Raw genomic sequence first — 11,459 nt, forward strand, 5'->3', positions numbered from 1 at the left:
TATCTGAGCCAAGGGAGGACGGAAGCCCAGTTTTGCCTCCACTAGGCTCCGCCCCTGCGCTCAGCCTCCTAATTTTTTATGTCCCTTGTGCTTTAGGAGGTAAGCCTACGTACACGATATTACAAAAGGTACCAAACCTATCTCTTTATGGCATGGCTCAGTTCATATACATGGAAAACAAACACGAGTAACTGCACCACCTCAGCTGTAAACTCATTCTAGCTTTGGCTATCCATAGGTAAGGATAGGGATGACCTTTCAAATGAATACCCACGGTTCTTTTATAGTCTAACTAAATGAAAAAATAAGGAAATAAATTATCTATTTAGTTTATTAAATTAAACTAGAAAAGAACTGCGGGTACCTATTTAGAGCATCGTCCTGATCCTTATCCATAGGGCTACCTTGGTGTAGGGAAACAAATAGAACCTTTGTTATTGAATGCTCTGATTTGAGAAGAACAAAGTAAATAGATAGAGAGAGGGATTGGGAGAGAGAATGGATAATGGCTATGGAGCAGAGGGAAGAAAAAGAGAGAGATTGGTGGCAGTGAGATTTGGTGTTGACTGCCATGGGCAGCAGTGGCTCTACCTTGAAGAAGGGCAAGGGTGAGGGGAAGGTATGTAAGAGGTGGTGGTTTTGAGTTAAAACTCACCTTCATAAGAATGAGGTAATTAACTATATCCAACGGACAACCAAAAACGAAATTTAGACGACCCAGACTTGGTTAATACTACCACCATTCTCTTTTTATAAGGGGGTACACTTCAAAAATTTTAGTTTTTTATAGAGCTGCTCCATAAAGTTTATAGAGTAGTCTCAAACAGCCCCCTTAGAACAGAGTGACTATATATTTGCATTATATCTCTACAACTAAAAAATTTACAGACCAATCGTTCACCCAGGCAGACGAAACTACCGCACTCCTTGATTTACCCGGTACCATTCCACCGCACACTCCTCCAATCAGGCTCAGCTCGCTTTTCCCAGCGTACGCGCGGCACTTCTCTGAATCGGGCCCCCCTCGCAAGCCATGGATGCCTACAAACAGAAACAGACGAGTGGACTCCTAACAACAGGTATCATAGGCCCCATAAAAAATAAAAAATAAATAAACAGCTTTTTTTTCTCCATCGTACACAGGAACAGATGCAAACAGCTTTTTTCTCCATCGCAAACAGCTTTTTCTCCCGTGGAGGCAGCGCACACACCTTTCTTCAACCTCCGTCGCCTATTCGCTTGTGCTTGGTCAAGCCCAGAGCCACGGAGGTGCGTTGCCTCGCTCGTCCCCACGGAGGTGCGTGCCTCGCTCCTCGCCGCCATTCATGGTCGCGTTCGAGGCGGCGGCACCCTTGCTGCTGCACTACTCGCTCCACTGCCTCCATTGCCGCCTGACTCGCTACAGCCATCACTCGATTTGCTTCACCGCCACCGCTCAATTGACTCCACTGCCGCCGAAATCATTCTTTATTCGGGAAGAATCGACTCTACTTTTCTCTCTCCTCCCCATGATTTGATTGCTGCAGTCGTTGGGTCGAGTCATCCGTCTGCCACATTGTGAGTTGCTTTTTCTTCCCACGGGAGAAGCCATACCAGGCTCGGCTTCCACTCAACGATCCGCATGCCATGGCCCTCTCGAGCCGCGCGCCTACGCCTCCCTTCTCGCCCAATGCTCAGCATCCCCATCATCAATACAGAGATGATCCGGCTTCCCAGACAGGTCATCGATCCGAAAGTACTCCGTCTCCCCAACAGGAGCTGCCCGGCCTCATCCCTTCTATTATGCTCCCCATGCACCCACCGAAGCATCCTTGGCTACCCTCACACCACCAGCCCCAACATTGCTCCCCTCCGAGCGTCGACGCGGGCATCAAGGGCAAGACGGCATGGCCGCGGCGCGGTTCTTCCTGACATCACGGGGCGACGGCGTGGGCATGCGCTGAGAAAGAAGCGGCGGCGAGGCGCGACAGCTGCGGGCATCTGGAACGCAGCCCCGCCCGCTGAACTCCCGCAGCTCCCTGCATCCGGCAAGGATGGCAAGCAGCTGCTCCCTGGGCAGGTAGGAGCGGTCCAGGTAGAGGGAGCGGAGCCCGGGCAGCGAGCGTGCCACCGCCACCACGTCCTCAGGCTTCACGGCCCCCGAGGTCTTGAGCCTCGTGAAGCCGGGGCAGTGCCGCGCTAGCTACGCGGCGAGCGCCGAGAAGGTGGTGGAGGAGGAGGACGGCTTGGTCGCTCAGGCGTGGGGCTAGGATCCAGCGGTTCAATGACGACGACCTGGACAAGGAGTTCGCCGCCGGTGGCGGCGGTTTCTGCGACTCGTCCGACGTGGATGTGAGCCGGCGCGTCATCTCAACGGCGGAGACAGCGCAACGTCCCGGCGGCACAGGCAGTGCGACATTCCTCTCCTCCCCCGGTGTCCTCCGATGCGACGCTCCTCTCCTCCGGTTTGACGGTGCCGCTCCTGCATCTGCACCAACACTGCTCCACGCGTTCTGCGTCTACATCAACGCCGCTCCTAGGAAACAAAGGTTTCAACCACCTCGAGAATGTTTTCTGAATTTCTGTCCTATCTGAACTTTCGTGATATCTAAATTCCTGTGAGCCCCATTGTGACACTATGATTTTGTCTAAATCTTAAGTACATGACTTCCCTAAACTGTGATTTGGTACATATTTTCATTCCAATTCTCCTGACAATCTAGGTTGCTTCGGTCTGTTCTCGTGGTGACTGAATATTAGAATCCCCTAACAAGATTTGAATAGCAGAGTAAGGGTAGAAACTGAATATTTGTCTTACTATTCAGTTTAAGATTTGCATAGGAATTGTTGTAGATGCATATATGAACTTCCAAATACTACAATCCTCTAGCTTGCGTTTCATGTTCTGATGGACCAAAGAGTCATTTTTTAAAAAGTAGTGGTAGCAAGCCAGTGCTGACCTGCATTTCGTGGTTTCCTTTGTTTTCTTTTTGTAATTGTGATCTCCATTCATTATTCTGAAGATAGCCAAATCAGTAAGCGAGTCCTGTTAATGACTTTGTGATGGATCAATACAAGTTGGTAACAAACCTTATAATCTGCTCAGCACACCAGCAAGGACTCAACAACTGATTAGTAAACCAATATAAGTGTGTATTACTTCAACTTATAATCTGCAAAAGATGATGAAAATAATGGAAGGTGTAATATGCAGGCCTCCCTTTTTACTTTCAACCTAATAATAGAATTTTGTAAGTACCCAGTTTTATTGAGAAAAGCAAGATAAAAAAGATGCTATAAATAACTTCGTATAGGTATTGCAACCAATACGTCAGAGCTTCCTTCATCTAAATTGATCAACCCAAAGCTTGCTACACTTCTGTTCAATACTTGTTTAATAAGGTTGTACGTACAACTATAAATTTCAGTAGCTTACTTTGTCTGTTATCTCAGGGACCAACCTTGTTTGTAGGATCCACCACCGCAACCACATCTCACTTGTCGAGCTTTGGTGTGCAGCGATCATCCGAAGCAGAAATTAGAGCACGTTCTGGCCATGGCCAGGTAGACAGGTATATGAAATAATGATCATTCCCTACTGATTTCTGTATTACAATTTTGTCTCTATGCTGATTTTTTTAGGTGATATACTGCTTGCAAAATTTGCAGCTTAATGCAATTTGCAGCATGTAGTAAAATCCTTTCAGTTGACATTCAAACTGTTGGAGGACTGTGGATCCAAAAAATAGGACCTCTTCAGACTACCAAAGTACTTTATCACCTGCTTCCTAGATTCATGCCAACCACAGCCATTATAATCTAGCAAGGACCACTGCTCCAAATTTCCACTATCGAATGCCCTCCTTGGTTTATCAATACTGCTTGTAAAATTTAGGATGATAGTAGAAACAAACAATAGCTTAATGCAGTTTGCAGCATGTAGTAAAATCCGAAGATGATCTCTGGTTTCAAATTCTAATTCTCATATATGTTATCCCCAAATTAAATTACTTTTTGAGAAACAAATGGATTTGAAAATGTTGGCTTCATGTCAAGGTCATGATAAAACTGCGGCCTTGACAGAATTTGGAAATTTTGGCTTCACACCAAGTGCTTGAGAAAATGCAATGATGGAGCATTTGAATTTGATTTGAAGCCTTAACTGATTCATAGCATTGAGAAGCAGACTTTCTTACGTATTTAATTTTAAATGGATTCTCATAAACACATTGTACCATTTGCTGAATGGGTTGTTAGAAACTTCTGGAAGTTTGCATAATCTAAATCGTCATTGTGGTTTTACAGCTGCAACTTGGTTCCATATATTTCAATTTAGATCTGAATTTTCATTTCACCTAAGGGGACATTTGGTACAAAATCAACTTAGAGAACTTATGGTTCTAGCCTTTTAGCTAGCAACTGATCTCTAGGATACTTTATATCGGTTCATATTGTTTAGATTATGTGTTGCTACGACTTTATGTGAACTAATTTAGACTAACCTATATCTTCATAAAACATTTTAGCCAAAATCTTCTACATGGATCCGGTGGAAAATAACAGTGGCCGCACTCCATTAGGAAATTTGACAAACACCGCCAATGCAGGTAAATGTTGATATACATATGGATATAAATTTATTTTGGATCAACAGTAATTTGCATTCATTATGTATTGATCCACTTGACGCTACATGATGCCTATAATGTACTAGGTTGTCAGAGTGTATCCAATTCACTCACACCAGTTGACGATGCTAAGAAATGCAAACGAGAAAGGGAAAGAGCACGATATGCGGAACAAAGGAATGAAATAAATATGAAGCGTCGTGAAAAATATCATATAAAAAAACAACAAAGTACACTCACCGACAGATCGAGAGGTGACATACCAAACAAATTAAAAACCAATTTATGTGCATTACCCTTTAGCTCTTATTTATGGTGTAACAATTATGTAGCTGATGGAGTTGTATTAGGTGAAGACACGGATAATGATGAAAGTAATGATTGGTTGCATAGGAATGATTCCTACCAACCCATGCAGATTGGTAAAGAGAACCTAGGTACTATTTTTGTATGAAGTTCCTCCATGATTATGGTGTTGTTGCATAATAATAGATGTTTGTTAATAAGTAAGATGTTACTGTCTATATTTCCTAATATAATGCTAATATATGTTATTATGTAGCTGCATCTGATCCTGCTAACACCATGAAACACCCTATGAAGAATGAGTCAAAAAAATTGTATGATAGGGAGCGCTACAAAAGTATGACGCCTGATCAGAGGCAAGCAAGGCGTGAACGTCAAAGGTTGCATAACAGTGAACTCAAACGTAAGGAGGCCTTGAAAATAGCTGACAAAAAATTTAGAGAGATACGGAAGCACACCCTACACCCAGAGTCAATTGCCATGGAGAACCCGTTATATATTCCTGAGCCCGCTCTTGGATCCACACTGAAATCCAATGATTGGTTTATCCCAGAGTCCAGTGCAACACCTCTTTATATTCCTCCATCTCATGAAGAGGCCGATGATGAAGGATGTGATGAGTCAATATCTAGCCATATGACAAAACGATCACATGTTCCATCTGGACAAAGACATGTGTTGTTAACGCATCGTAACATGATGTTTGAGCGTCGCATTGGTTCGAACACAAGGGCATCTAATAAAGATGGTGATTGCACTGGTTCAAACACACCCTTGCCTCAATCAGTCATGACCATCAATGGTAAATACTATTACCTCATCCCATTTAGGTAACATATATACCATATTATATCTAATCGATCTATGTCATTCCTGATAATAGATAGGGCAAGACCCAACATTCAGGCTACATCGGCCACACCGATGGCACCACTATTTGATGAATATAATTGCATGGGTGAAGAACACCTAAATGATAACACATCCTTGCCTGAATCAGTCTTGACCAACAATGGTAAATAATAATACCTCATGATCCCATTTAGGTGCTTACATTATATATCATATTATACCTACCTCAACAATGGTCTTTACATGATTATCAGAAAGGATAGGGCCTAGCCTGCAGCCTACATCAATCGCACAGACGACACCATTATTTTATGATAGTGGTAATTTACACTATTTTCTAAAATTCTACAAAGTATTTGAACTCCTTTGTTTATTTTTACTCGTAGTTCTACTAACTCGTATATCTTTGATGGCCATAGATAATGATGAGGGAGATATATTTGAAGAGGATGAGGAAGAGGATGAGGGATACCTATTTGCTGGGCAAGGTATTTGTGCGAAAGATTGAATAGAAATCAATTCTTCCAGTGCTTATCTAAACTATTGTGGCTTAAATGTTATTTCAGATGAGGAAGATGATGATGATGTCCAAGACAATAAGCTTGAGGAAGACATTACTTCTATCCCTGAAGTACCTGACCCATATGATGGGGTGTATAGTAACATGCCTACACATACCCATATGCTAAAACCTGTTGCAAATTGCGAGCATTGCAATGCGAAAAGGTTTGAGCATGAACCACGTGGGTTTTGTTGCCGCAGTGGAAAGATTGAGCTCAGTGAACAGAACATACCTGATGAGCTTATGAGGCTTTGGTCAAGTAACGATGCAGATGCTAGGCACTTTCGTGACAACATTAGATTTTTCAATGGCCATTTCTCTTTCACTTCTCTATATTGTCGTCTTGATAGAGCTACTGCAACAATGAAAAACAGTGGCATATACACATTCCGTGCACATGGCCAGATCTATCACAACATAAGGTCATTTGGTAGAGAAGATGGTATGGAGCCAAGACATCTTGAGCTTTACTTCTACGACGATGATCCAAGCCTTGAGCATCGCTACCGACGATGTCGTGAAGAGAAGTGCCAAAAAGACAAGGAAGTCATTGAGAGGCTTGTGGCCATCCTTCGTGACAACCCATATTCACAAAAACTTAGGAGTGTAGGCCAGGCTGAACACCTCGAGGACTATCATGTCACACTAAACCTTGACCAGAGGCTTGACCAGAGAACATACAACGCACCGTTAGCTTCAGAGGTGGCTGCCGTTTGGATCGAGGGAAGCGAACTCCTTGGTCAGTTCCAAAATAGTGTTGTCTTGCATGGGAAAGATAGAAGCAGACATGGTATCCGCTCGTATCATGGATGTTATGATGCTCTTTCATACCCTCTATTCTTCCCTAGGGGTGAGCTTGGGTGGCACATGGATATTCCTAAAAAGGGAGTTAGTATGGAAGAAGTCATCGAGTACCGTGCCCTACAGAAGGCTCATAGTGGGTCCGAAGAAGAAATAGGTTTGTTCGTCTTATTTAATAAATACTTCACATGCATGTGCCTTAATAGTTATGCTACAAACAACTCTAATTCATGGCTATTTTTTTGTAGACTCTCCTGGTAGACTTTGTGTCTCTGTGCGTGACTACTATTGCTACAAATTTCAAATGCGTCCTGGAATATTTAACCCCATACTTTATGGCAAGCGTTTATTCCAGCAGTTTGCAGTTGACACATACATAAAGATTGAGAGCTCTCGATTAGATTATATACACAACCATCAAGATGATATTAGGGCTGACCTCTACCAGGGATTGGTTGATAGCCTACATGCTGGTGAAGGTAGAGCAGAAGCTGTTGGAAAGCGGACAGTGATGCCTTCATCATTTATTGGAGGCCCACGTGACATGAGGCGTCGGTATATGGATGCCATGGCTCTTGTACGGAGGTTTGGTAAACCAGACATCTTCCTTACTATGACATGTAATCCGAACTGGGATGAGATCAAGCGTGAACTCTACCCTGTCCAGATGCCACAAGATCGTCCAGATCTTGTTGTTCGAGTGTTTAGAGCAAAACTACAAGAGCTAAAGGATAGGCTACTAAAGAAGGATATCCTTGGAAAGGTTCGGGCACATGTTTATGTTGTGGAGTTCCAGAAGAGGGGTCTGCCGCATGCACATTTTTTGCTAATTATGGATAGGAAGTACAAGATCACGTGCCCAGAGCAGTATGATCGCCTCATCTCAACTGAGCTACCAAACAAGAAGAAGTACCCAGTCTTGTATAAGATGGTTACAAAACATATGATGCATGGCCCTTGCGGAGTGCTTAATCGCAATTGTCCATGCACAAAGGGTCGTGATTCCTGCAAGAACCGTTACCCTCGACCTTTCTGTGATGTCACAATACAGGGCAAGGATTCATATCCAATTTATAGATGGCGTGAAGATGGACGAAAAGAAAAAGTTCGTGGCCATGAGCTTGACAACAGATGGGTCGTGCCTTACAACCCATATCTCCTCTATTTGTTCAACTGCCACATCAATGTTGAGGCATGTGGGAGCATTAAGGCAGTCAAATATCTATTTAAGTATATTTACAAGGGTCATGACCGAGCATCTGTGGCTGTGAGAGAGGTTGACAAGGAGGATAGTGAGGGGAACATTGATGAGATCAAGCAATATAGAGATGCCAGATGGGTAACCCCACCAGAAGCCTTGTGGAGGATATACGGTTTTGATTTGAGTGACAGGAACCCTTCTGTTTTGTCCTTACAACTTCATCTTCCAGACATGCACATGGTATCATTTCATCGACGCGAGGGGGTTCGACGAGTGCTTGATCGCCCAGGTGTTGAAAAGTCAATGCTCACAGCGTACTTCGAGAAGAATAGGACAGATGAAACAGCCCGAGGTATACTATATCGAGACTTTCCAGAGTTCTATACATGGCAAGCACAGGGTAAAGTTTGGCAAAAGAGGGTACGTTCTGGTACATTGCGACAGATTGGAAGAATCGTGTCTGCTAATCCAGCTGAGGGGGAGCGTTACTATCTTAGGGTTCTCCTGAACCACGTGGCAGGTGCAACCTCCTTTGAGTGTCTAAGGACTGTTGATGGCAAACTCCTACCAACCTTCCGTGAAGCTGCAGAAAGAAGGGGCCTAATCGAAGAGGACAACACATTGGATGAGAGTCTTGCTGAGGCAACCGACTGGATGATGCCATATGCATTGCGAAGGATCTTTGCAACAATATTGGTTTTTTGTGAGCCCAGTAATGTCCTCGGACTATGGGAGAAACACAAGGATGCTATGTCAGAGGACTACAAGTGCAATAATCAATCCATCTCCATGGTGGAGCAGATGGTCCTCATAGATATTCGAAAGTTGCTACAATCAATGCAGAAGGATATAAAGTCATACCCACTTCCAGATATCGATGACACATATGACGCCTCCCATGATATTCCTAGAGAGATTTTTGAGGAGGCTAGCATTGAGGCTAACAAGGATGATGTGGCTCTGTTAGACACCCTTAATGTGGAGCAGCGGGCTGCCTACGATGAGATTATGTCCTCGGTTGATACTAAACATGGGGGTCTCTTCTTTGTGGATGGTCCTGGTGGGACCGGAAAGACTTATCTCTATAAAGCACTTCTTGCTACTATACGTAGTCAGAAAAAGATTGCCGTGGCAACAGCTACATCTGGTGTTGCGGCATCAATAATGCCTGGTGGTAGAACCGCCCACTCGCGCTTCAAGGTTCCCCTCACCCTCGATGATGGGGCCTTCTGTAGCTTTACAAAACAGAGTGGTACTGCCAAGCTACTTCGGATTGCATCCCTTATTATTTGGGACGAGGTGACAATGATGAAGAGGCAAGGTGTCGAAGCACTAGACATCAGTCTCCGTGATGTAATGGACCAACCTGAGCTGCCGTTTGGAGGGAAGACCGTTGTGTTTGGTGGAGATTTTAGACAGGTTCTTCCTGTTGTTCGGAGAGGGTCGAGGGCTCAGGTGGTCAGTGCTTCGCTACGGATGTCATACCTTTGGGATTGCATGAGCCATCTCAAACTGGTGCATAACATGAGGGCAAAGAGTGACCCATGGTTTGCAAAATACTTGCTGCGCATCGGTGGAGGTTCTGAGGAGGCGAATGGCGATGATGAAATCTGTCTTCCTCATGATATATGCATACCGCACACTGGGGAAGATAGTGACCTTGATACTCTAATTGATTGCATATTCCCTAACCTCAATGCAAATATGTCAAGCAAAGATTATATCACCTCTCGAGCAATATTATCATCACGGAATGACTGTGTAGATATGATTAATATGAAGATGATTAGTCGTTTCCATGGGGATGAGATGGTGTACCATAGCTTTGACTCTGCGGTGGATGATCCGCACAACTACTATCCTGAGGAATTTCTTAACACTTTGACACCTAATGGTCTACCGCTACACGTGTTAAAGCTAAAGATTGGCTGCCCAGTCATATTGCTTAGGAACATTGACTCCGCCAATGGACTTTGTAATGGTACCAGGCTTATCATACGAGGGTTCCAAAAGAATACCGTGGATGCAGAAATTGTGGTGGGACAACACACTGCAAAGAGGGTTTTTCTGCCTCGCATACCCTTGTGTCCGTCGGACGACGAGATGTTCCCTTTCCAATTTAAAAGAAAGCAGTTTCCTATTCGGCTCAGCTTCGCAATGACCATTAACAAGGCACAGGGGCAGACTATCCCTACTGTTGGGGTATACTTGCCAGAACCAGTGTTCTCACATGGCCAATTATATGTAGCACTATCCAGAGCCACGGCAAGATCAAACATTAAGATCCTGGTCGTGCCACCTGATGAGAAGGACGTGACCAAGGAGAAGGGGAAGAAGAAACTGACAAAGGATATATTCACAAAAAATATCGTATATAAAGAGGTTCTGACTAGATAAAAGAGGTAATGCACCGATACATTTTTGCAAGATATCAACATTCTTTAGCTTTAAAAATTAATAAACTTTTATATACAGGATACTTCCAACTATAATTTCAACCATCTGCAGCAAGGAGTCAGACGCGGCATCTTGGACTTCAAATTTAGAGTTATATTTTATTTATATTTTTCTGAAGACTTATGTAATATTGTTGTTCCAAATAACATGATTGCAATATATATATATGTTATCATGATATTATGTTTCCCGTTGCAACGCACGGGCATTTACCTAGTTAGTCTAATAAGTATAGATCAATGTGCGTTTATTTTATACTCTCCAAATTTCAACTTATTGAATTAAATAGCTCGGTCTACGAGATTAGTTTTACTAACGGTTAGCACACAGTGTGGACAAAACGTACTCCAAAAAGGATGTGGGGATTCTGATCGATCGATATTCTGTTATACTAGTAGGGAAGGACCAGGGCATGCAGGACCAGCAGCAACCGCAAGCAAAGGCATATGAGCGAGATCCGCAAAAAGGAAAAGGAGCAAGCAGGTGAGCACAAGCAGTTGAGTCCAAGGCCGGCGAGACAACAAGAACATCTATACTATATCCCTGGACTATATATATTTACCATCTATATGAGCGTGGGCACACGCACTGATGCGTTTGCTGCTGCCCCAGGCATACATGCATAAGCCTGCCGCGCCTGTCATTGTTTGAATAATGCAGTAACATGCAGATG

The 11,459-nt window shown here is 43.7% G+C and overlaps 2 protein-coding genes across 3 annotated transcripts; both read left to right on the forward strand.

Moving 5' to 3' along the window:
- LOC110436886 lies at positions 1,170-7,512 on the forward strand. Of its 2 annotated transcripts, none has more exons than XM_021464539.1 (9): positions 1,170-2,528; positions 3,433-3,551; positions 4,506-4,586; positions 4,694-5,044; positions 5,170-5,715; positions 5,797-5,928; positions 6,020-6,085; positions 6,185-6,253; positions 6,332-7,512. In XM_021464539.1, the coding sequence occupies exons 3-9, from the start codon at positions 4,520-4,522 to the stop codon at positions 7,387-7,389; spliced, it is 2,289 nt and encodes a 762-aa protein (XP_021320214.1). In that variant the 5' UTR covers positions 1,170-2,528; positions 3,433-3,551; positions 4,506-4,519; the 3' UTR covers positions 7,390-7,512. The 2 variants fall into 2 exon arrangements, with proteins under 2 accessions (XP_021320214.1, XP_021320215.1); XM_021464540.1 differs by having other exon boundaries at positions 3,452-3,551.
- On the forward strand, positions 7,433-10,726 carry LOC8058009. Its single transcript, XM_021465718.1, has one exon. The coding sequence runs from the start codon at positions 7,433-7,435 to the stop codon at positions 10,724-10,726; it is 3,294 nt and encodes a 1,097-aa protein (XP_021321393.1).

Source organism: Sorghum bicolor, chromosome 7 (genome assembly GCF_000003195.3).
Source record: "Sorghum bicolor cultivar BTx623 chromosome 7, Sorghum_bicolor_NCBIv3, whole genome shotgun sequence".
Classification (NCBI taxonomy): Eukaryota; Viridiplantae; Streptophyta; class Magnoliopsida; order Poales; family Poaceae; genus Sorghum; species Sorghum bicolor.